Raw genomic sequence first — 23,491 nt, 5'->3', positions numbered from 1 at the left:
CCGGTTAGCGTAGCTTCCTCAGGTCCCAGCTCCAACGTCTGCAGCTAGCAGTGTCCCGCCAAAGGCAGCCGTGCAGCAGTTACAGGAACACGAAACGAAACGAACGAAGGCTGCAAACAGAAAGCATCGGTGCACTAAACATGTCTGCTACCCCTCACCCACCACCTTAAAACATGTCATCTTTAAATATCTCATCGAGCACGTGGGCCTGCACAAAACGGACTTTTTACAACAACAAAACAGCCATTTTCCGTCCTTCTCTCCCTATCTGCAAAAACCATATACAGATTAGTATTTTAGCGTCACAGAGAGTAAATTATGCGCTAACCTGGAAAGAACAACAGAGAGTAAATTATTCCACAAACACAGACTCAACAACAGCGTTTAATAATGATTTATTACCTCAAAAAGCCTATGATTGTAGTACTCTCTCAAGGAAGCAAAGTCCGCCTCCTCCCTGGAACAGCCTCTGTTCGTCAACAGTGACCAAAAACCTCCAGAACCCCTTGTCGAATCCTTATGCGAAAGCCATCGCCGACGAAGGAATGTCGACGACTTGTCCTCAGCAAAATATGTGGCAGTGTAAAGGAAATAACCGGTGGAAGCTCCCCTAGAGTGCCGAATACAATATTCGGTGAAAAACCATCATACTCTAGAAACTGTGTATTAGATCCTTCCCCTTCTGCCGCTGGGTGTCAAGTGTGTCGTCCTTTGAGTCTCTGACAGACCACCTAGCCAAATACACGTGACTGACCTTGTCACCAAACCAGTCCAGCTATACACAATTCTGCCTCCCAAGCAGAAAAAAGACACGAGAAACTCGATCCGCGAAAATCCCGTGCGCGCTGTCAGCGAAAAACCGTCAGCCCTGTGACAGCAAAAACCCCCGCTGTGAAACTCGTGCGTTACAAAACATCCGTGTTCATTGAGCACTGTCAGCAAACTCTGCTGTAGCCCAATATCACGCACAGGCGCTTTCTATCATACATTGACCCAGAACAGGCACTCCACTGAGTGACGCTTTCTTGGTCTCTGTCACCCGATCGTGACACACCTCCCCTCTTCAAGACGAAACCTCGGTTTCGCTCACAGTCATGTTCTCCTCTACAGCCCGAGAGAGAAAGTCAGCTCCAACATTGTTGGCGCCCGGAATGACGCGTACCGTGAATTGGTACGGTTGGAGAATCAACGCCCAGCGCATAAGTCTGGCGTTTGCCAACCTTGCAACCTGAAGATATTGCAGAGGTTGATGGTCCGTCTCCAGACAGAAAGGTCGTCCGTACAGGTACGCTTCGAACTTCTGGATGCCCCAGACAATGGCGAGACACTCGCGTTCAACCGTTGCATACGCTGCCTCGGCCGAGGTCAGCTTACGGCTGGCGAAGCAAACAGGGTGCAAAAACCCCTCTGTCTCCTGAAGCAACACTGCCCCAAGTCCCTTCCCTGAAGCGTCTGTCCTCAGCACGAAGTCCTTGTTCAGGTCTGGTAGTCGGAGAATAGGCTGACTGGTGAGTCGCCTCTTCAGGGTGTTGAATGCGGAGCTGCATTCCTCAGTCCACACTACAACGGTCGGTTGTAGTTTCTTGGTAAGGTTGGTCAGTGGTAGTGCGATTTCGGCAAAGTGCGGGATGAAGCGTCTGTAGAAGCTGGCTAGGCCCAGGAAAGACCTGACTTCTTTCTTCGTGCGCGGTGGCTCCGCCTCCCGAATCTTCTGGATCTTGTCGTCCTCTGGAACGAGCAATCCCTCGCCGACAACATGACCCAGGAAAGACAATTCCCGAAATCCCAAGAAGCACTTGGACGGTTTAGCTCCCAGATTTCCGTCCTTCAACCTTCCGAACACGTCGCGCAGGGCGTCGAGATGTTCAGTCCATGTCTCAGTCGCGATCAGCACATCGTCGATGAAACTGCTGATGTCCTCGCGCTTCAATGGTTCCAAAAGTTTCCTCATCATGCGAGTGAAGACGGCACCTGCATTCTGTAGACCAAAAGGCATGACTATCCACTGGAACTGGCCGAATGGAGTGGTAAATGCAGTCTTTGGGCGATCTTCCTCGGCAACTGGAATTTGCCAGTATCCCTTGGTGAGGTCTAATTTTGAAAAATACTTGGCCTTGGCCAAGTGACTGAAGAGGTAGTCCACATCAGGCATGGGTTCCGCGTCAAACGCCGTAATCTTGTTCAGCTTCCGGTAGTCGACACAGAACCTGACGCGTCCATCCTTCTTCTTCACAAGCACAATTGGTGAACTGTAGGGAGAGTTCGCTGGCTCGATGACGCCCAACTTCGTCATGTCGGCGATTTCCTTCCTGACCACCTCCTTCTGGGCGTGAGGCATGGGATACTGCTTCGTCCTCACTGGCTGTTTCTCCAGCAAGTCGAAGGTAAACTCCTCTAGATGCGTCTGAAGTGGTATGTCTGTAAGGACCCGTGCTGCATCCTTCAGGATCTCTTGCAGGTCCGCCTGCTGGTCGTCCCCAAGATCAGGTGAGATGTGCACGTCCGTGTGATCCTCACTAGCCTCCAGCGGACAAACTGGTACACGTCCTCCTCCCTGTTCTTCCGTTGTCTCGTCCATCACGACAGCAACTGCTTCTGTCACTTTGTCCTTTTCCCCGTAGGCAGTCCTTTCTATGTAGGCGCGCAGCAGGTTGGCGTGGTACAGGCGTGCTTTCCCGTTCATGACGATCCTGTAGTCGTTCTGGCCCACTTTCGCTGTCACCTCAAAAGGTCCTTGCCACTGCAGTTGTAGCTTGTTGTGTTTGACAGGTAGAAGTAGCAACACCCGTTCTCCAATCTTGAAGCTGCGCGGCCGTGCCTTGCGGTCGAATCCTCGCGCGTAACGCTGTGCTGCTCTTCCCAGGTTCTCTTGAGCCAGTTTGCAGGTCTCTTCAATCCTGTTCCTGAGTTCTACGATGTAGGTCGCTGTCGTCTGCACCCCCTCGTCAGCTTCTTCGTCTGTCCAAGCCTGACGCAGGATAGCCATGGGACCGCGTACCTGTCTGCCGTACAACAACTCAAATGGGGAAAAGCCCAAGCTCTCCTGAGGAACCTCGCGGTATGCAAAAAGCAATGCTGGGATGTACCTGTCCCACGTGCGTGGTTTCTCCTGAGCTAGTTTCCTCAGCATGGTCTTCAAGGTGCCATTGAACCTTTCCACCAGTCCGTTGCACTGAGCATGGTAAGGAGTGGTGAAGTGCTGCTCCAGTGATAGCAGTCGTGCTGCCTCCGCCATCACTCCTCCCGTGAACTGCGTGCCTCTGTCGGTGAGTACCTCTGATGGAATTCCCAGCCGGGACCACATAGTAACCAGAGCCTCAGCTACTCGCGTGGCTTCAATCGATTTCAGAGGGATCGCCTCTGGGTATCGAGTAGCGTAGTCCACCATGGTCAAAATGTATCTGTTTCCGTCCTCAGACGCAGGCAAGATGGGCCCGATGATGTCCACTGCCACCCGACGAAAGGGTTCGTCGATGAGCGGCATCTTCTCTAAGGGGACCTTCCTCACCCTTCCTTTGGCAACCACCTTCTGGCACTTATCGCAGGACGCACAGAAACGTCGGACATCCGTGCAGATGCCTGGCCAGTAAAAGTGGCGCCAGACACGATCCGTGGTCTTCTTGGTACCAAGATGACCTCCCAGAATCGAGTCGTGTGCCGTTGCCATGACACCCTCGCGAAACTCGCGAGGCACGACAACCTGTTTGAATGTACCTTCTTGGTTGCTGAACTCCCGGTAGAGCAACTTCTTGTCCCTGAGGAACTTTGACCTCCCATGCTTCCCGCTCAGCTTCACCTTCCCCGACTTCGCGTGCTCCCGAGGAGTCGCTAATGTCGGATCAGATGCCTGAGCCTTCGCGAGAAGCGCGGGGGTCACGTTCCCCAGGGCAGCTCGTGCAGCAGGTAGGGGTTTGAGAGGTTTGTCCTCTCGCTCCGCCTGTGCCCGCGTGAGCACTGAAATGACGTCGGGAGACCGATAAACGGGAACCTCCCTGGTGACGCCGTCCACAAACTGAACCCGGTTTCCAATGAGAAGGTCGCATGGAGGATCGTCCATGACGACGGCCACAATGGTCCCCGTGAACAACGGTGTTACGACCTTGATCACTGCCGTGTTCAAGTCGTAAGCGTGAGATGCCTCGGCCATTCTCACCCTGATGCTGTCTCCTGTGTAGGCCATAGCTGGAACTAGACTCGCCCGAACCACTATCATGTCTGCCCCTGTGTCCCGCAGACCTTCGCCCTTCACTCCGTTAACGTAGACGTTGCAGTGGGGCTGGAAATGTTTCCTGGAACACGGAACGCAGAGTTGTGGAATTGTGCATGAGCTCGTGACGTCCCTTAGCTCCTCACTGCCAACAAAGTGTACGCCCTTCTGGTCAGCCTGTCTCTTGTGGCAGTCCTTCTTCACGTGGCCCCGCTTGTTGCAGTAATAACACTGGATGTCAGTTCTGGAACTTGATCCTTTGTGTCCCTGATCGTCCTTCCCGTCCTTGGGTCCTGAAGAACCCGAATTTCCCGATTTTCCCGGCCGTGAGCCTGAAGATTTGCCGGAGATCGCCTGGGCGTCCTCGTGTACTCTGATCCAGTCGGCTGCCTCCTGAGTAGTCTTTGGCTGGTGTTCCTGCACGAAGGTCACCACCTCAGGTCGCAGGCTGGACATCAGTTGTTCCATGACAATGAGGTCGGCAAGGTCGTTGACGGTCCAGTCCTTTTCGGCCATCTCCACCCAGCGCCGCAGGTAGAGATTAAGGCGTGCCACAAACTGATGACTCAGCTCGCCGCTCAGTCTCTTGCTGTTACGCAGACGTCGTCTGTAGGCTTCCGCAGTCAGGTTGAAGCGCTGGAGTAACGCCTTCTTTAGTGCCTGATAGTCTCTCGCCTCGTCGTCCTCCAAAGCGTTGTAGAGCTGCAATGCGCGTCCTTTTAAGCAGGTGCTAAGGCGGCTAGCCCACGTGGCCTCTTCCCACTTCTGGTCAGATGCAATGCGCTCAAACCGGCGTAAAAAGTCGTCGAGCTCGTCCTTGTCATCGTCGAACGTCGGCAGTCTCGTACGGTCGGCAACAAACGTCGGCGCGCTAGCCTGAGTAAGCGTACCCTTCTCGGCCTGTAGCCTAGCTAGCTCTAGCTGGTGATCGCGATCCGCCTGTTCCTTCCGGTCTAGTCTGTCACGTTCGGCCTGTCGTTCTCTTTCTTGTCTTGCAAGTTCGTCTTTCTTATCCTGTCGGTCACGTTCGGCCTGTCGTTCCTGTCTCTCAAGCTCGTCTTTCTTATCCTGTCGGTCACGTTCTCTTTCTTGTCTGTCAAGTTCGTCCTTTTTGTCCTGTCGGTCACGTTCTTCTTTTCTTGTCAGTCGCTCAAATTCTTCCTTCCGTTCTACTTCTAAGCGTTTTAGAACGCTTCGGGCTCTAACGCGTGCGTCTCGCTCAGTCGGTTGCTCGCTCCCAGGAGTCTCGAAAGTTATTCTCCTCGTAGGAGATCCCCCTGTAGCCATGGTTAGTTTAGCAAAGCTTTATCGCAAAAGTAAGTCTAACGCAGCTATAGCTAGAACACGCGGTGATGAAAGCGATGGATACAAAAATCCAGTAACCAGAAAATGCAGAAGAAAAATCCAAACGGTGTAGAACAAATCGCGTAGCCTACTTTATGGCTGCTTTTTGCGGTAAAACAAAATGTTTCCCACAGCCGTGACCTACTTTATCGGCTGCTTTTTGCGGTGAAACAGAGTGTCTCCCACAGCCTTGGTTAGGACAGAAGTCCTCGGACCCTTCCCCCCCAAAATTCCAACAAAGTCAAAATATGGAGAAAAATCCAAGTAAAACAAGACTATAGAAATGTAACCTGTTACAGAATGCGAAACAACAATGTAGAGAAAACTGAGTAAAACGAATAACAAATCCGCTAACCCCGCTCAGCTCTCTGCAACGGAAAACTCTGAACGTACAACAACAAAGATTCACAAACAAAGGAAAGGGAAGTAATCACAGTTAGCGCATACAATAACTCACAAATTACAATTTACATTTCCTGCAAGATGTGAATCGCTTAAGGTGTGGTATATGATCAAAACTACACAAAAAAGGGTAGCACCAAGCAGAAAATAAGTCGAGCACTGACGAGATTATCTGCTCTTAGTTATCCTTAATTGGTGGGTCTTTATCAGTTGGAAATTAACTGAGTAAATCCCGGCTTGGCCCCCATGTGTCACGTTTCAATATATCACTTAAGGTGATTATGAACCGGTTAATTACTACTAATTAACTAACCACACCACGATCCACTCTCGCAGTCATACAATTAAATAGAGTCAACAAAAGTATAAGTTTCAGACGCCTGTTTATGTATAAACTCGCCACCTCCCTCGAGCCTTCACTCAAAATATGTTCCTTTTACGTTCTCAACACGTAAAAAACCCGTGGTCACTGACAAAATGCCAGTAGTATATAGAAAATTATAGTAACACGCTGAACCCGTGTAAATACAGTCAAAATGAGAATGTTCTGTTCAAAAAAAGCTCTAGTTCATGCAGGTGTCACACACCCCACGTTGTCACTACTCCAAGGTAATCACAGATAAGAAAAGACAACGGTGGTCAACGGGGTGCGTAAGACATGGTGCACTTAGCTTTATTTCTGTATGCTGGTTAGCCGATATGCTGGTTAGCCGGGTTGCTGGTTAGCCGGGTTGCTGGTTAGCCGGTTCGCTGGTTAGCCGGTCTGCTGGTTAGCCGGTCTGCTGGTTAGCCGGTTAGCGTAGCTTCCTCAGGTCCCAGCTCCAACGTCTGCAGCTAGCAGTGTCCCGCCAAAGGCAGCCGTGCAGCAGTTACAGGAACACGAAACGAAACGAACGAAGGCTGCAAACAGAAAGCATCGGTGCACTAAACATGTCTGCTACCCCTCACCCACCACCTTAAAACATGTCATCTTTAAATATCTCATCGAGCACGTGGGCCTGCACAAAACGGACTTTTTACAACAACAAAACAGCCATTTTCCGTCCTTCTCTCCCTATCTGCAAAAACCATATACAGATTAGTATTTTAGCGTCACAGAGAGTAAATTATGCGCTAACCTGGAAAGAACAACAGAGAGTAAATTATTCCACAAACACAGACTCAACAACAGCGTTTAATAATGATTTATTACCTCAAAAAGCCTATGATTGTAGTACTCTCTCAAGGAAGCAAAGTCCGCCTCCTCCCTGGAACAGCCTCTGTTCGTCAACAGTGACCAAAAACCTCCAGAACCCCTTGTCGAATCCTTATGCGAAAGCCATCGCCGACGAAGGAATGTTGACGACTTGTCCTCAGCAAAATATGTGGCAGTGTAAAGGAAATAACCGGTGGAAGCTCCCCTAGAGTGCCGAATACAATATTCGGTGAAAAACCATCATACTCTAGAAACTGTGTATTAGATCCTTCCCCTTCTGCCGCTGGGTGTCAAGTGTGTCGTCCTTTGAGTCTCTGACAGACCACCTAGCCAAATACACGTGACTGACCTTGTCACCAAACCAGTCCAGCTATACACAATTCTGCCTCCCAAGCAGAAAAAAGACACGAGAAACTCGATCCGCGAAAATCCCGTGCGCGCTGTCAGCGAAAAACCGTCAGCCCTGTGACAGCAAAAAACCCCGCTGTGAAACTCGTGCGTTACAAAACATCCGTGTTCATTGAGCACTGTCAGCAAACTCTGCTGTAGCCCAATATCACGCACAGGCGCTTTCTATCATACATTGACCCAGAACAGGCACTCCACTGAGTGACGCTTTCTTGGTCTCTGTCACCCGATCGTGACAGTGACAGTCAAGGGCCATCTCTCTACACGTACCGAACCATCACCAGCCAGAGTGTGACTGCCAAGGGCCATCTGTTTACACATACCGAACCATCACCAGCCAGAGTGTGACTGCCAAGGGCCATCTCTCTACATAGACACATACGGAACCATCACCAGCCAGAGTATGACTGCCAAGGGCCATCTCTCTACACGTACCGAACCATCACCAGCCAGAGTGTGACTGCCAAGGGCCATCTCTCTACACATACCGAACCATCACCAGCCAGAGTGTGACTGCCAAGGGCCATCCCTCTACACATACCGAACCATCACCAGCCAGAGTGTGACTGCCAAGGGCCATCTCTCTACACATACCGAACCATCACCAGCCAGAGTGTGACTGCCAAGGGCCATCCCTCTACACATACCGAACCATCACCAGCCAGAGTGTGACTGCCAAGGGCCATCCCTCTACACATACCGAACCATCACCAGCCAGAGTGTGACTGCCAAGGGACATCCCTCTACACATACCGAACCATCACCAGCCAGAGTGTGACTGCCAAGGGCCATCCCTCTACACATACCGAACCAACACCAGCCAGAGTGTGACTGCCAAGGGCCATCTCTCTACACATACCGAACCATCACCAGCCAGAGGGTGACTGCCAAGGGCCATCCCTCTACACATACCGAACCAACACCAGCCAGAGTGTGACTGTCAAGGGCCATCTCTCTACACATACCGAACCATCACCAGCCAGAGTGTGACTGCCAAGGGCCATCTCTCTACACATACCGAACCATCACCAGCCAGAGTGTGACTGCCAAGGGCCATCCCTCTACACATACCGAACCATCACCAGCCAGAGTGTGACTGCCAAGGGCCATCTCTCTACACATACCGAACCATCACCAGCCAGAGTGTGACTGCAAAGGGCCATCCCTCTACACATACCGAACCATCACCAGCCAGAGTTTGACTGCCAAGGGCCATCCCTCTACACATACCGAACCATCACCAGCCAGAGTGTGACTGCCAAGGGCCATCTCTCTACACATACCGAACCATCACCAGCCAGAGTGTGACTGCCAAGGGCTATACCTCTACACATACCGAACCATCACCAGCCAGAGTGTGACTGTCAAGGGCCATCTCTCTACACATACCGAACCATCACCAGCCAGAGTGTGACTGCCAAGGGCCATCTCTCTACACATACCGAACCATCACCAGCCAGAGTGTGACTGCCAAGGGCCATCCCACTACACATACAGAACCATCACCAGCCAGAGTGTGACTGCCAATGGCCATCTCTTCACACATACCGAACCATCACCAGCCAGAGTGTGACTGCCAAGGGCCATCTCTCTACACATACCGAACCATCACCAGCCAGAGTGTGACTGCCAAGGGCCATCCCTCTGCATAGACACGTACCGAACCATCACCAGCCAGAGTGTGACTGCCAAGGGCCATCTCTCTGCATAGACACGTACCGAACCATCACCAGCCAGAGTGTGACTGCCAAGGGCCATCCCTCTGCATAGACACATACCGAATCATCACCAGCCAGAGTGTGACTGCCAAGGGCCATCCCTCTGCATAGACACGTACCGAACCATCACCAGCCAGAGTGTGACTGCCAAGGGCCATCCCTCTGCATAGACACATACCGAACCATCACCAGCCAGAGTGTGACTGCCAAGGGCCATCCTTCTGCATAGACACGTACCGAACCATCACCAGCCAGAGTGTGACTGCCAAGGGCCATCCCTCTACATAGATACGTGTCTACAATCAACATGTCGACTGCTTCTTGTGAAGAGGAGGACTTTCTTTTGTTATGAATTCATTTTTTCCGAAAAATTAATTCATAGACAATCTCTTACTCTGCACAAGAATCATTCAGGATGTTAATTTTTGGTACGTGTCTATGTGGAGGAATCGCTCTTGTGAGATCTGAAATAGGCCTAGTATAAGTAAGCCGAACTGTTTTTACGAGAAGGACGGTGCCTTTAACAGAAGAATCTTTCTTTCGGACTTTGTTTTCGTTTGTTCAGAATGGGTCTATCAGAGCATGCATCACAGATGTAGATCTACTGTTGCTAAAAAATATCTTCGTTTTAACCTTTTTTTTTGAATAACGTAATTTGATTACCATGTTCTCCATGTTCTGTGTGTCATCGTTGTTTGTCACACTAATGAGTGAATAGCATTCTAGCATTCAGTAAATGGGACAAGGATTTTTGTCGCTTTTGAAGATGTATTTTCGACAACCCTGAGGTTATTTTGTAAGTCACTATTATCGCCTCAGAAAAAGAAAATCTTAAAAACCTGGCGTATGGATGGTGTGTCGTATCTGAATTCAACTTTGAGATAAAAAAAAAAATACAATGAACAAGCAGACAACGAGCAAATGAGCAAACAATCGAACGAACAAAGAGAACAAAAGATTAGAAGAGCCAGACATTTTTTTATTCAAAGCTTTTTGCGTACATCATAATGATATCTTCTACGTGTACTCAACTCAGAATTTGTTTGGCCAATATTCTGTTTCGTCTAGACACAATTAGTTCGCGAAACTAACCACACATACTCACCGATCTTGCAGCACTCAAACGATAAAAAAATCAAGGTGTCGAATGAAATGTTTTCCCCCAAAAGAATAGGTATAAATGATTTTAAAGGTAACATACATTTCTGACGGTATGAGTAAGAAAAACATTGATACATCTTACAAAATATAAAAAGAACGGTTCAAATTTATACGTTAAAATTCACAAAACAACCCATACATACTTTTCAAATACAACAACTGCATACGCGTCTTAGTGCGTTTGCTATCAAAGCCAATAAATTAAATAGATTACCAGATTCTAATTCTTGTGGATTAAAACTACCAGAAACTACACAGCCTCGGTTAGTTAATCGTTCATTACATTTCCGACCTTGTTTAAGTTCACGCAATAACGGAAAATCGACATTTCACAGGTTTCTGTATATGAGTTTTTGACTCTTATTTTAGTTTCCAGGGGAGCGATGCATGTAGGCCTTGAGTCGCCTGTTGGTGAGATATGTGCGCGTTATAAATATTCGTATTATTATTATTATTATTATTATTATTATTATTATTATTATTATTATTATTATTATATGGTCAACTGCGTATTCCTGTAACCTAGTGGAGAACCGTTTTGACAGTTTGACAGTGTGAAGATACTACCCAATATTGACGGATTGTGTGATGATATCTTCTGCTATGGTCTGTCGAAACAGACCAATAGCAGAAGATATCATCACACAGTCAGTCAATGTTAGATATATTGCTAATTCTCTGGACATTTTGTATTTACTGTAAAGAAATTACAAAAGTATTTGTCTCAGTTTTGGCTGTTCCATTTCCCTCCCTCTGATTATCATTTCTTTTTGTTCACTCTTTTCTTGTACTTTTCAGTATTTTAAAATGTCTTTCCTATCCAAAAGTCTTCAGTCCCTTGCTCAACTAAATTCCGGAATAATTACATTTTCATATATATTTGTTTGTTATTAAATTTAGGTGTTTTTGTTTTTGAAGTGGGGAAGCAATAAAGAGGTCGTCGTTATCAAAACTGATGTCGTCGATACCACTTTTGCACTGAGCTCAGTTTTGCCCAATTGACCAATGGAAATACACGTAACATATGAAATAGCAATATTTTATTTTCCTTCTCAATAAACATGAACAAGACCATCCTTTCGCTTAGAGATATAGCCCAAATCAACAAACTGACCTGCGCAGTGTTTATTTCTGCTGAATGACTCTCGCCTGTTGACACCGGTGTCAAGTACTAAAACAACACGTGACGCATGGCTTACGTCCTGCCCGTTATGCCGGCTGGCATGTAGGACAGCAACAAAGGACACGTGACCATGGCAAGGATGCTCTTAACCAACGTAAGACTTTGGACAAAATGTGGCGGTTTACACGACGATTTACACGATGGTTTACACGATGGTTTACACGATGATTTACACGATGGTTTACACGATGATTTACACGATGGTTTACACGATGATTTACACGATGGTTTACACGATGGTTTACACGATGGTTTACACGATGATTTACTCGATGGTTTACACGATGGTTTACACGATGATTTACACGATGATTTACACGATGATTTACACGATGGTTTACACGATGGTTTACACGATGGTTTACACGATGATTTACACGATGGTTTACACGATGATTTACACGATGGTTTACACGATGATTTACACGATGGTTTACACGATGATTTACACGATGGTTTACACGATGGTTTACACGATGATTTACACGATGATTTACACGATGGTTTACACGATGGTTTACACGATGGTTTACGCTGAAAGGAACGTCCCTTTACACAAAAGAAATCAAGTAAGAGATTTAAACACGTGTAGGTTTATATTATTGTTGAGACTACTTTCCGATTCTGACATCCATCATTCGTCAACCATAAAATATAGTTTGCTCACTAAACATATTACAACATACGAACAATACAAAAAATAATGACCGTTTATTTAGTCAAGACAATAATTATCAGAGTTGTTCTTGTTATTACGTACTCACGGTCAAAGTTACGTTTCAAATAATGCAAAACTGTCAGGTATCTGTAAAATGTCGCCCAAATATAAACCTTCGGCATGTCGATGTTCTAAACATTGTAAAAACCTGCAGAGTCTGTCATCAAACCTCGTCAGCCAGCATGCTCGTTCTGGACGGGGCAAAGTTGGATTGGTCAAGGGCCACTGATGAAGCAAACCCGATGGCCACGAATCGCGGGCTGGACAATAGCAAACCCTAGCATCAGACCACGTGTACCGCAACGATGACATGGCGCAGGGCCTCGACAAATGTGACGCTGGAGCGAATATTGTTGTTGCATCCTTCATCGGAGTAACTCCCTGAAAACGCAACCAGATTTACGTATTTCTTAGCAATTGCACAATGCGTTCCCAAGAATTTTAGATCACAGTTATATAGTAACTGATTTAAAATTGAGAGTAAAGGACGGGTCAAACTATTCGCTTTGAACAAGTCTACGCATGCACACCGCCCCCGACAGTATCGGAGCCCTTCTCGCCAAGAAGGGGGCTACCAAGGCTCTGAGCATGACCCTCTTACATCAGAATCACCCCTTAAAATTTGGAGCCTTTTGGTGTGGCTCTGAGTATGACTCTCTTACGTCAGAATCCCCCATAACAGTTGCAGCCTTTCAGTGTGGCTCTGAGCATGTCTATCTTACATCAGAATCCCCCATAAAAGTTGCAGCCTTTCAGTGTGGCTCTGAGCATGTCTCTCTTACATCAGAATCCCCCATAAAAGTTGCAGCCTTTCAGTGTGGCTCTGAGCATGTCTCTCTTACATCAGAATCCCCCATAAAAGTTGCAGCCTTTCAGTGTGGCTCTGAGCATGACTATCTTACATCAGAATCCCCCATAAAAGTTGGAGCCTTTCAGTGTGGCTCTGAGCATGACTATCTTACATCAGAATCCCCCATAAAAGTTGGAGCCTTTCAGTGTGGCTCTGGGCATGTCTATCTTACATCAGAATCCACCATAAACGCTGCAGCCTTTCAGTGTGGCTCTGAGCATGTCTCTCTTACATCGGAATCCCCCATAAAAGTTGCAGCCTTTCAGTGAGGCTCTGAGCATGACTCTCTTACATCAGAATCCCCCATAAAAGTTGCAGCCTTTCAGTGTGGCTCTGAGTATGTCTATCTTACATCAGAATCCACCATAAACGCTGCAGCCTTTCAGTGTGGCTCTGAGCATGACTCTCTTACGTCAGAATCCCCCATAAAAGTTGCAGCCTTTCAGTGAGGCTCTGAGCATGACTCTCTTAAGTCAGAATCCACCATAAAAGTTGCAGCCTTTCAGTGAGGCTCTGAGCATGACTCTCTTACGTCAGAATCCACCATAAAAAGTTGGAGCCTTTCTGTGTGGCTCTGAGCATGACTCTCTTACGTCAGAATCCACCATAAACGCTGCAGCCTTTCAGTGTGGCTCTGAGCATGACTCTCTTACGTCAGAATCCCCCATAAACGCTGCAGCCTTTCAGTGTGGCTCTGAGCATGACTCTCTTACGTCAGAATCCCCCATAAAAAGTTGGAGCCTTTCTGTGTGGCTCTGAGCATGACTCTCTTAAATCAGAATCCCCCATAAAAAGTTGGAGCCTCTCTGTGTGGCTCTTAGCATACCCTCTTACATTTGAATCCCTCCTAGAAGGTGGATCTTGCCTGAATGGATCCGACCATGATTGTTTTTAACTTCAGCATCCCCCTATAAGGTTGGATCCTTCTTGAATGGCTCTGAGCATGACCCTCACATCAGAATCCCCACTAAAAAGTTGGAGGTTTTCTGTATGGCTCTAACATGACTCTCTTGCATCCCCACTAAAAAGTTGGAGCCTTTCTGTGTGGCTCTGAGCATGACCGTCTTACATCAGCATCACCCCTAGAAGGTTGGATCCTTCTTGAATGGCTCTGAGCATGACCCTCACATTATAATCCCTCCTAAAAAGTTAGGGCAATTCTGTGTGGTTCTGAGCATGACCGTCTTACATCAGAGGCCCTCCTATAAGGTGTATCCTCCCTGAATGGCTCTGAGCTTTGAATCCCTCCTAGAAGGTTGGTTAATCATCGTCGTCGCTTTCTGAATCGTCAGAGTCCGAGTCCGAGTCATCGTCCGAACCATCACTCTCATCAGATGCCGCCGCCGCCGCCGCCGCCGCCGCCTTCGCGGCCGCTTTTATCGCTCTCCGCTTTTTCCTTTCTTCATGTTTCAGTTTACGTTTCTGTAAGTGAGGCAAAGTCATAAACGGCGTTAGTTTATTGATCTTTCATACGTGGGAGAGACTGTCCGGTCCATAACTAGTCTGCCTCTCCACACGTGCGTGCATAATGCAATGGGGTCAATGGGTGACCAAGAAGTTTAAGTGTTGCGCTAGTCTCATATGGACGTATTTATTATCGTTGTAACTTGCATGCTGCCTTTGGATTGAGGACAGCGACACACAAACGCACACAAGCCTTCATACTCTGGAAAGTTGTGGCAAGAATACACCACAATACTTCAAATTATTGAAAAATTGTAGTTTTCTCAGGAATTGCACATGAAAGTACAAAGAATCGACATAAGTCCTCCAGCAAGAATAAAAGGGTGAAAAAAATTAACTATATAAAAATCGTTTCGAAGGTAAACAACGCAGCGCGGGAGATAACTCCCACACGAGTTATCCGCGCTCTTGGGAATATCAGCCACTCAGATTTTAGACGTATCGCTTTGCGCGGAATACCTGTCGTCTGCTTGAAGAGCAATAGGATGGCGTTTGAGTTTGCAGAATGAAGGCGCCTCCTATGTAAACTTGGCCAAAAAATTATTGCAACAAATTTCAAACCCAAATTAAAGCATTAACTCCTGTGTCATTTCATTAAAACTGTATATGCCAGTTAAGGCCGTTCACTTAACCTTCAGGATCACCTTCTGGATTAAATATTTCTTTTGCAGGGACCCCGTGACCGCCGCTCAAGTAAGGGTACCGTCAAAATCGACCAGACAAAAACGGAAGAGCCGAATGAAAAATCGACAAAAAATCACAATAGGCAAAACTTTGCATTTTTGACATACGAGAAGAAATTCAAACCAATTATCTACCCTGAACAGATTGTTTTGTTTTGCTACCTTGCGTATTTCGCGTGATATGCTATTCCTACTTTGAAATTTGTTGCAATAATTTTTTGGCCAAGTTTATTATGTCGCATCCAGGCCTTTGGAGTAAGCGGTAAGACTGATGTTTTCCTTTTTTTAAGGGAGGGGGTGGGGGGGGGGGGTGGGGGGGGGGGGGGGGAGGGGGTAGACGGGAGGGAATGAGGGGTTGCGAAAGTCAGTGTTTGCAATCAGTGAATGCCAGATCTGTTCGTGTTTACCTTGCTTTTTGTGAATCTGCTGAAGGGACATTAAAACCCAAAAACCAAACCAAACCAACCTTGCTTTTGTTTCCTTGTGGCAATGACAGTCAGAAATCAGATTTAATTGTGTACATCATTGACATTAAATGGGTAATTAACTCTTGAATCTTGATAAAGTTAGTGCATGTTAAAGGCACAGTAAGCCTCCCGTAAACCATCACAGATACTGTCAGGCTTTTACACACAGTACAAACACCCTTTCATTTAAACACTCACCGCTTGAGAACATCCTAGGTGCCCTCCGTAAAGAGCGAGCAATTTTCAAAGAATTAATTTTTGCGTGGTTTATCTTACCCCTGAGCCATTGTGAACCCGTGTGATCCAGTTTCCCTTTTTCACAATGTAGTCGTCAGTTAGTAATTTGAATGCGACTCGATGTGAGCTTATCTGCAATAGCACGTTATTATGTACCTCTGACTATGCACGAAACAAACGGCTGTGGTTCACAAGAACTCTGGCGATGGCTTTTGACTGTTCAGAGGAACTGGCGATAGGCACAAACCGTCGTCTGCTACGAAAACCACGACCTTGCGTGACCCTGCTTCCGGACTTTCAAAACTTCGAATTATACTGATCTTGTCTTGATGAAAAAAGAATTCTTTATGATTTAAGAATGTTTGTGTAACAAGCTGTCAATTTATTATTTAAATTTAAAACAAAAATGTTATTCTCTTTTCTGGAGTTTTAAATTTTTTTTTTATTTTTTTATTTTTTTTATTTTTTTTTTACATGTATAGGCTTTACATTACGTTACATCACATACACAAAAGGTTAGGTCTAGCGCCACAACGCACCACGGTCCGATTGTCTACTGAGACAATCCGCAAAATTAATTCTTTAAAAATTGCTCGCTCTTTACGTATAGGGCACCTAGGAAGTTCCCCGTTTGGTGAGCGTTCAAATGGAAGGGTGTTTGTACTGTGTGTAAAAGCCTAACAGTATCTGTGATGGTTTACGGGAGGCGTACTGTGCCTTTAAGAATTCGGTACTAGTCTATAAACATAATATACGCATCAAAAGAAAATACAGTAATTTGAAGTGCATGCGTCATTCAATCCACGTGCGTTTTGCTTGCGGTCACACAGAGCCTTAGACGATTACAGGTCACAGATCTGATATAACCTAATATCCTAGCCGGCCTCGCGTGTTGGTGCCTCTGTGTGTGTGCGTGTGTGTGTGTGTGTGTGTGTGTGTGTGTGTGTGTGTGTATGTGTGTGTGTGTATGTGTGCGAGTGTGTGTGTGTGAATGGAGTGTGTGTGTGTGTGTGTGTGTGTGTATGTGTGTGTGTGTTATACCTCAGAACAAGGCAGAATAAAATCATTGACAAGTTGTTTGACCAAGGTTAATGCATTTCCAACAAAAGAATAAAGGAGACAGCAACTCAGCTTGGCAACGCTGTGTGTGAGATATTTGTGAAAGAACGATGTGTGTGTCCACCGACATTGAATCAGAACGTGTTCACAGCAGGTGCTGTCGACAACCTTGACCACAACTCTTCAGGGATCAGATTTAAAGAGTCATTCCATGGCACAGCACTATCACTCATGCAGTTTCCAACAAATACAAACCCTGGAATAAGCAGAGAGACAACATGGATGAACCCCAATGTCTCCAAGACAGAAGTCAGCTCACTCCCAGCGGAATATACATAACTCCCAGAAGTAAGCCTCGCTCAAGATCCCTGTGTTCCACTCACCATTGGGGACGTGAAGGCACAGTGTGATACTCTGATGTCTTCCAGAGAAAAAGAGAACGAATGGTTAGCCAATGCTGAAAGACTAACAGAAAAGAGAAACTGGGAGACGAAGACTTTATGTTATGGGCGGCTTTTCATGCAAGCAGGCAGCAATCTTTGAGCAGACACGTGGGCAAAACAGCTATTCTGCCGTTGCTCACAGACACATCACAGTGTCCATCTATGCTGATTCACGCTATGGATCTCATCCAACTCGCTACTCAGCACGTCACCCCAGGCCAGGCACCCAGCATCCCAGCAGACATCCCCCTGTATGCTATCTGCAAGCAACTCCAGTGGCAATGGGAAAAATCATATGGGGGAAGACAAATACGTAGTCATGCTTGGAGGACTGCACATGGAAATTAACTTTCTGAAACTGCTGGGAGACTGGCTGAATGGAAGTGGGTGGAAAACAGCTTTAGTCCAGTCGGATGTGTCAACGACAGGAAGAGTTGAGCAAGTGTTGAAAGGCTCATGTGTGGTACGGTCAAGGTATGCACATCAAGTTCCTGCAGTATCCCTTCACATCCTGATGAGGAAAGCTTACAGAGAGTGTCTGAACCAACAAGCTGAAACTGAAAGTGAGCTACTGTCGTTCAGGGATTGGCATCAGCTGATGTTCCATGAAAGATCACAGTTTGCATGTTGGTCATTGGTGCTGTTCCTTGAACTCCTGTACCTCCAGTTTGTGCGCTCTCTCAGGGAAGGTGACTTCAAGCTGTATGTCCAGTGTCTTGGTGAAATGATGCCATGGATGTGTGCTCTTGACCACACACACTATTCCAGGTGGATGCCTGTCCACATCAGGGACATGGTCCAGCTCCCACTGAAGAACCCTGAGGTCTACGCCGAATTCAAAAAGGGAAAATTCTCCTTCCAGAAAAGCACCCATGCCTTCTCAGTGATAGCACTGGATGGCAGTGCCACGAACAACACAATGCCAAGATGAAGGCAGACGGCAGGATAATCGGCCTGATTGGCAATCCAAATGCCCTAGTCAGATGGATTACTGCAGGGCCAGAGGTCCAGCGTGTCTTGGACGAATTTGAGGACAGACCCTGTCACCGCTCCACGAGCAGCAAACACAACGAGCAAACAAGCAGCTTCCAGAAGAGATTTCAGAATGACGTGAGATCTATGGTGAGTACTGTCGAGGAGCTCGACAACCCGTTCAGTGGAGAGGACAAGTGCCTCATGACTTTGGACACCAAGCAAATGATGGAACAATGTGTCGTTGACACAGTCAAGACCGCACGGGTTACATAGAGAGAGACTTGTACATTGTAGCAAGCCTGTAACTGACACAATTAAACAGAATAAACTGCTACTGTTCAACAGTGCACAGCCAAGACATACCAAACAGGCCCATCAGCTTTCTTTACTGAAGAATAACTGTGAACTCTTCGGTAGGATGTACATATCATATCTGATAAACACTGACAGAGACCGCAGTTACGGGTGAGTTTACTTAATCAAACGTGAAGTTTTGTATTGGTGTTTTCGGGAAAATAAGGTACGTGATTTCAATCTCATGAACCCTCAAAACACGGTTCAAGCGATTTAGTGACCATCTTAACTTTTCAATGAATACATTGTATACTGTGATAAGCAGATATGGATCCATCAAACAAGCGAAAGTTTGAGAAGATGTCGCGTAGGCATTGTTTCCCTTTTCGCGAGTAAAACGAACAAACGAGCGCCCCGAAACCGAGGTTTACAATTCGGTGAAAGGGTGGCCGAGTGGTAAAGTGCACTTGCCTCGGAAGCGAGAGGTTGCGAGTTCGACCCTGAGTCGGGGCGTAAGCAATTTTCTTCCCCCTTTCCTAGCCCAGGTGGTGGGTTCAAGTGCTAGTCTTTCGGATGAGACGAAAAACCGAGGTCCGTTCGTGTACACTACATTGGGGTGTGCACGTTAAAGATCCCACGATTGACAAAAGGGTCTTTCCTGGCAAAATGTATAGGCATAGATACAAAAAAAAAGTCCACCAAATACCCGTGTGACTTGGAATAATAGGCCGTGAAAAGTAAATGTTCGCCGTAATGGCTTGAGACTTACTGGCCGATGTGAATGCGTAGTATATTGTGTAAAAAATTCCATCTCATACGGCAGAAATTAATATGTAAAGTGCTTAGAGAACGTCAAGCGCTATATAAATCTCCCATATAAATAAATAAAGGGTGTATTTCTTATACTGTGAAAGTGATACTGCGTGCTTTTGTGTGTTTTTCGGTTGTAAGGGATACTAAAAAAGATGTGTACTTGTTCTGTTTTGCACTTTACTAACTTGCGAATTCTGTGCGCGATTTTATGGAATGATGCATTATTTTTATGACAAGTATAATCGTGATGATTTAATCAAATGTTCATCCTCTCAAGCCATTAAGAATATTAAAGGGCGTTCCCTTTCTCATTTTGTAGACCTGATTCTGACACAAACTGGTAGTATAGAGACTTTAAGAATTGAAGCGTTTCTTTTAATTAAGAGTATAGGTTTGAAGGTCATGACCTTGTCCGATCAGTTGTGTCATCCTCTTATTCGATAGAAAATGTAAAAAGGTATATTTGCGCCAATTTTGGTGCTTTGTTCAATGATTTGAAGTATCCTGCCAGGAGTTCCCAGAGTATCACGCCCCCAGGCCCTCACGCACACGCAAACCCATACGAACACACATACACACGCACACAAACCCTAACGCACACAAACGCCGCACACGAACACACACACGCACGCAAGCGCTCACGCAGGCACACGCACTCAAGCCCTCACACACACACACGCACACACGCACACACACACACACACACACACACGCCAGCTTTCTCTCTCACACACACAAACACACACACGCATGAAGGCACGTTCGCACACACACACATGTATCCACACACCCACACGCACTGACACACCCACACACAAACATACACACACACACCAAACACACACACACACACACACACACACACACACACACACACACACGCACTCATACCAACACTTTTTCTCATTATCCGCACCTCTTTGCTGCGAATCTTCCGGTCGCGCCATTTTTTCTTCCATTTGTACCCGGATGTGGCCGACTTGCTGATTATTTTGTCTGATTTGATACCAATCACCGCTGGCTTCTTCCGCCGCCACTGTCGGAGATTCTGGGATTTGATGACCGAGGTCACGTCTTCTATTTGGTCAATTTCATTCTGGTCCTTTCGCGTCAGACAAGAACTGCAGGGCACAAAATCACCAGCAGTTTTAAGTTTGTTGTCAGACAACAACTGCAGGGCACAAAATCACCAGCAGTTTTAAGTTCGTTGTCACACAACACAACTACAGGGCACAAAATCACCAACAGTATTAAGTTCAGCGTCACACAACATCTACAGGGCACAAAACCACCATCAGTATTAATTAAGTTCAGCGTCACACAACATCTATGGAACACAGAATCACCAGCAGTATCAGGCTCGGTGTCACACGATTGCAGGGCACGGAATCACTAGCGAGATCAAATCCTAAAATTAACAGAACGACAAACATAATAATGTTCATAACGCTGAAGAAACAGCGGTACACAAAGAACGTACACGCACTTTTAACTCACAGGATCAGAAAAATAAAATATTTCATAAACGTTATCATCATGACACACGCCCCAGAACCATTCTCCACGTGTGTTTGTTTGTTTGTTGGTTTGTATGTTTGTTTGTTTGATTTTGCAATGAGTACGCCGCCTGGTTTCTGTGGTTTGTGGTTTCTTCGCCCCCTGGGACCAAAACGTTATTGGAAAACTTGTGTGAAACTTGTGTGACGGGGCAGACGCAGAACTGGATGAGAAGTGGGAAAAGGTGGACAGGCCTCGGCTTGCCAATAATCGTGGAGACAGCACGGCGAAGACAGACACAGGGCAGCTATATCCCGGTCGTTCTCCCAGCGACCCTCCCGGCCAAATGACAGAACAGAATATACGTTCCACAACGCAGCAGATAAATGCATAAGATGTGATTGTTACTGTAGTGTTAGTTGAACACCTCTCCATTTCCTCTCCACTTTCATTGGCCCTCCCCCCCTCCCCCCTCCCCTCTCCCCCCCTCCCCCACCTCTCCCTCAGCAATTAGGAACATGATCACTGACAACATTTAAAACCCATTCACGAAAGGTTGAACCACAAAACGAAATCGCTCAAATAAATAGTGCTGCAAGAATGTACAGATGGTGTGTATTCTCTGGTACTGAATTGAATTGGAGAATAGAACCCCAAACGCGCTGGAAAAAGCAAACATTCATTTTGTCAGTGGTCTGGAAGTATCAGTTCAAGACTGTGAAGACAAAACCGACCATTACTTTCCTTTGTAAGATCCCTTCTTCAATGGCTTTTTCCGAGTAGTGCAAAGCCTGACGCCTTGGTATGAAAAGCCGGCCTGGTCATTTTTGCAACTTTTTCTTGAATAGAATCTGATCTCATTCAGACACATGTTTTGTATTTTCGGCTTTTTTTCTCGATGGAAATCGAAAATGCAGATATCATGTCGCCATATTTATGTCCGAAAACAGCCCTTTTTTGGAGTTTATACCCAGATTTCGAAATGCAAACAGTCTCCGACAAGCGAAATGAATGTAAATAAGAAAAGTTCACTATTTACCCCATAAATACGCCAGCCATCCTTTAGCAGCCATGGTAATATCGTGTAAAACACGGTATTTTATGCTGCTTTCTTTTGAAGAAAAGAATAGGCTGGCGTTGATGTCATTGTTATGACGTCAATTTTAACACGTCAGTAGTCTTGGTCATTGGTACCCGTGAGCTTGTGGTCTCGGTTAACCAAGAATGTCAGAAATCAACATGAAAACTCAAAATCGAACTGAACATGAAGCTGAAAAATGAAACTTCTGAAGTTGATTCTGTTCGTCCCGTGTGTATATATAATAGAAGAGCAAACGCTTGGTCTCTCTATCTTTCGTTTGTTAGTTCCTTCATTGGTGCATGGGTTGGTCCGTTTTCACTGTGCAGTAGTTACTCGTTGTAACAAGCACGTTCTGTCTACAAAATATGAGGCGACTGTTTTTCGACAATCAAAGACATAATTAAAGTACTTTTACTGCATGTGCGTTGGAGATTTTGCCTAAAAGCACGTAAAATATATTTCTAAAACAAAAAATCTGGATAAAAAAAAACTTTATTAGGGACGCCGACGGTCTTGGCTTTATTTCCCAGATCACTGGACAATAATTGTGAAGATTATGGAAATAAGAATATAATTTTGTAGATCAGTTTTCACCAGATTTGATACTCACACCAGGAAGGGTAAGCCAAGAAGCCATGCAGTGATGATGTGGCCATGCCGCTCCCTGTGGACACATACAAATTGGATTGCTTTTTTTTCTTCTCTATAATATTATATTGCTGTTTGTTTGCTTGCTTTCTTGCTTGCTTGCTTTGTTTGCTTGTTTGTGTTTTTTGTTTATTGTTGTTGTTTGTTTGTTTGTTTGTTTGGGTGCTTGCTTTTGATTGCTTTTGCAGGTTTTCTGAAATAACAATGTATTATCTAAGCGTTCTGGAAAAAAAATACTTTCAATAAAATACTCTCAATATATTTTTAAAGAGGCTAGAGAGAGAGAGAGAAAGAGAGAGAGATAAAAAGAGAGTTAGAGAGAGAGAGAGAGAGAGAGAGAGAGGGGGGGTGGTGGTGAAAATAAGGACCTCCTTATAAATGCACAAAGTACCGAGAGAGAAAAATGCACACACACACACACACACGCAAAATCTCTCTCTCTCTCTCTCTCTCTCTCTCTCTCTCTCTCTCTCTCTCTCTCTCTCTCTCTCTCTCTCTCTCTCTCATCAGAGACAATGATGAAGAATGCAGGCGGTTATAGAACAGTACCAAACCAGACACGCCGAGACGGTGACGCCCACCAGAAGGACGGCTACAGTCAAGTCAACACACATCAGCCAAACTGTGGCTCCTGTTCCTCGTCC

The 23,491-nt window shown here is 46.1% G+C and overlaps 1 protein-coding gene across 1 annotated transcript; it reads right to left on the bottom strand.

The window, feature by feature from the left end:
* Positions 1-12,314: 12,314 nt before the first annotated feature.
* On the bottom strand, positions 12,315-23,491 carry LOC138959739 (nucleolin-like). The gene is made up of 5 exons (XM_070331348.1): positions 23,397-23,491; positions 22,810-22,863; positions 20,538-20,742; positions 14,376-14,608; positions 12,315-12,717 (listed from the first exon to the last, which is right to left on the bottom strand). Exons 1-4 carry the CDS (start codon positions 23,459-23,461, stop codon positions 14,447-14,449), a joined length of 486 nt encoding a protein of 161 aa, XP_070187449.1. The 5' UTR covers positions 23,462-23,491; the 3' UTR covers positions 12,315-12,717; positions 14,376-14,446.

This window comes from Littorina saxatilis, linkage group LG1 (genome assembly GCF_037325665.1).
Source record: "Littorina saxatilis isolate snail1 linkage group LG1, US_GU_Lsax_2.0, whole genome shotgun sequence".
In the NCBI taxonomy this organism is placed as follows: domain Eukaryota; kingdom Metazoa; phylum Mollusca; class Gastropoda; order Littorinimorpha; family Littorinidae; genus Littorina; species Littorina saxatilis.
The sequence above is the reverse complement of the archived record's forward strand: the minus strand, read 5'-3'. Positions and strand labels throughout refer to the sequence as shown.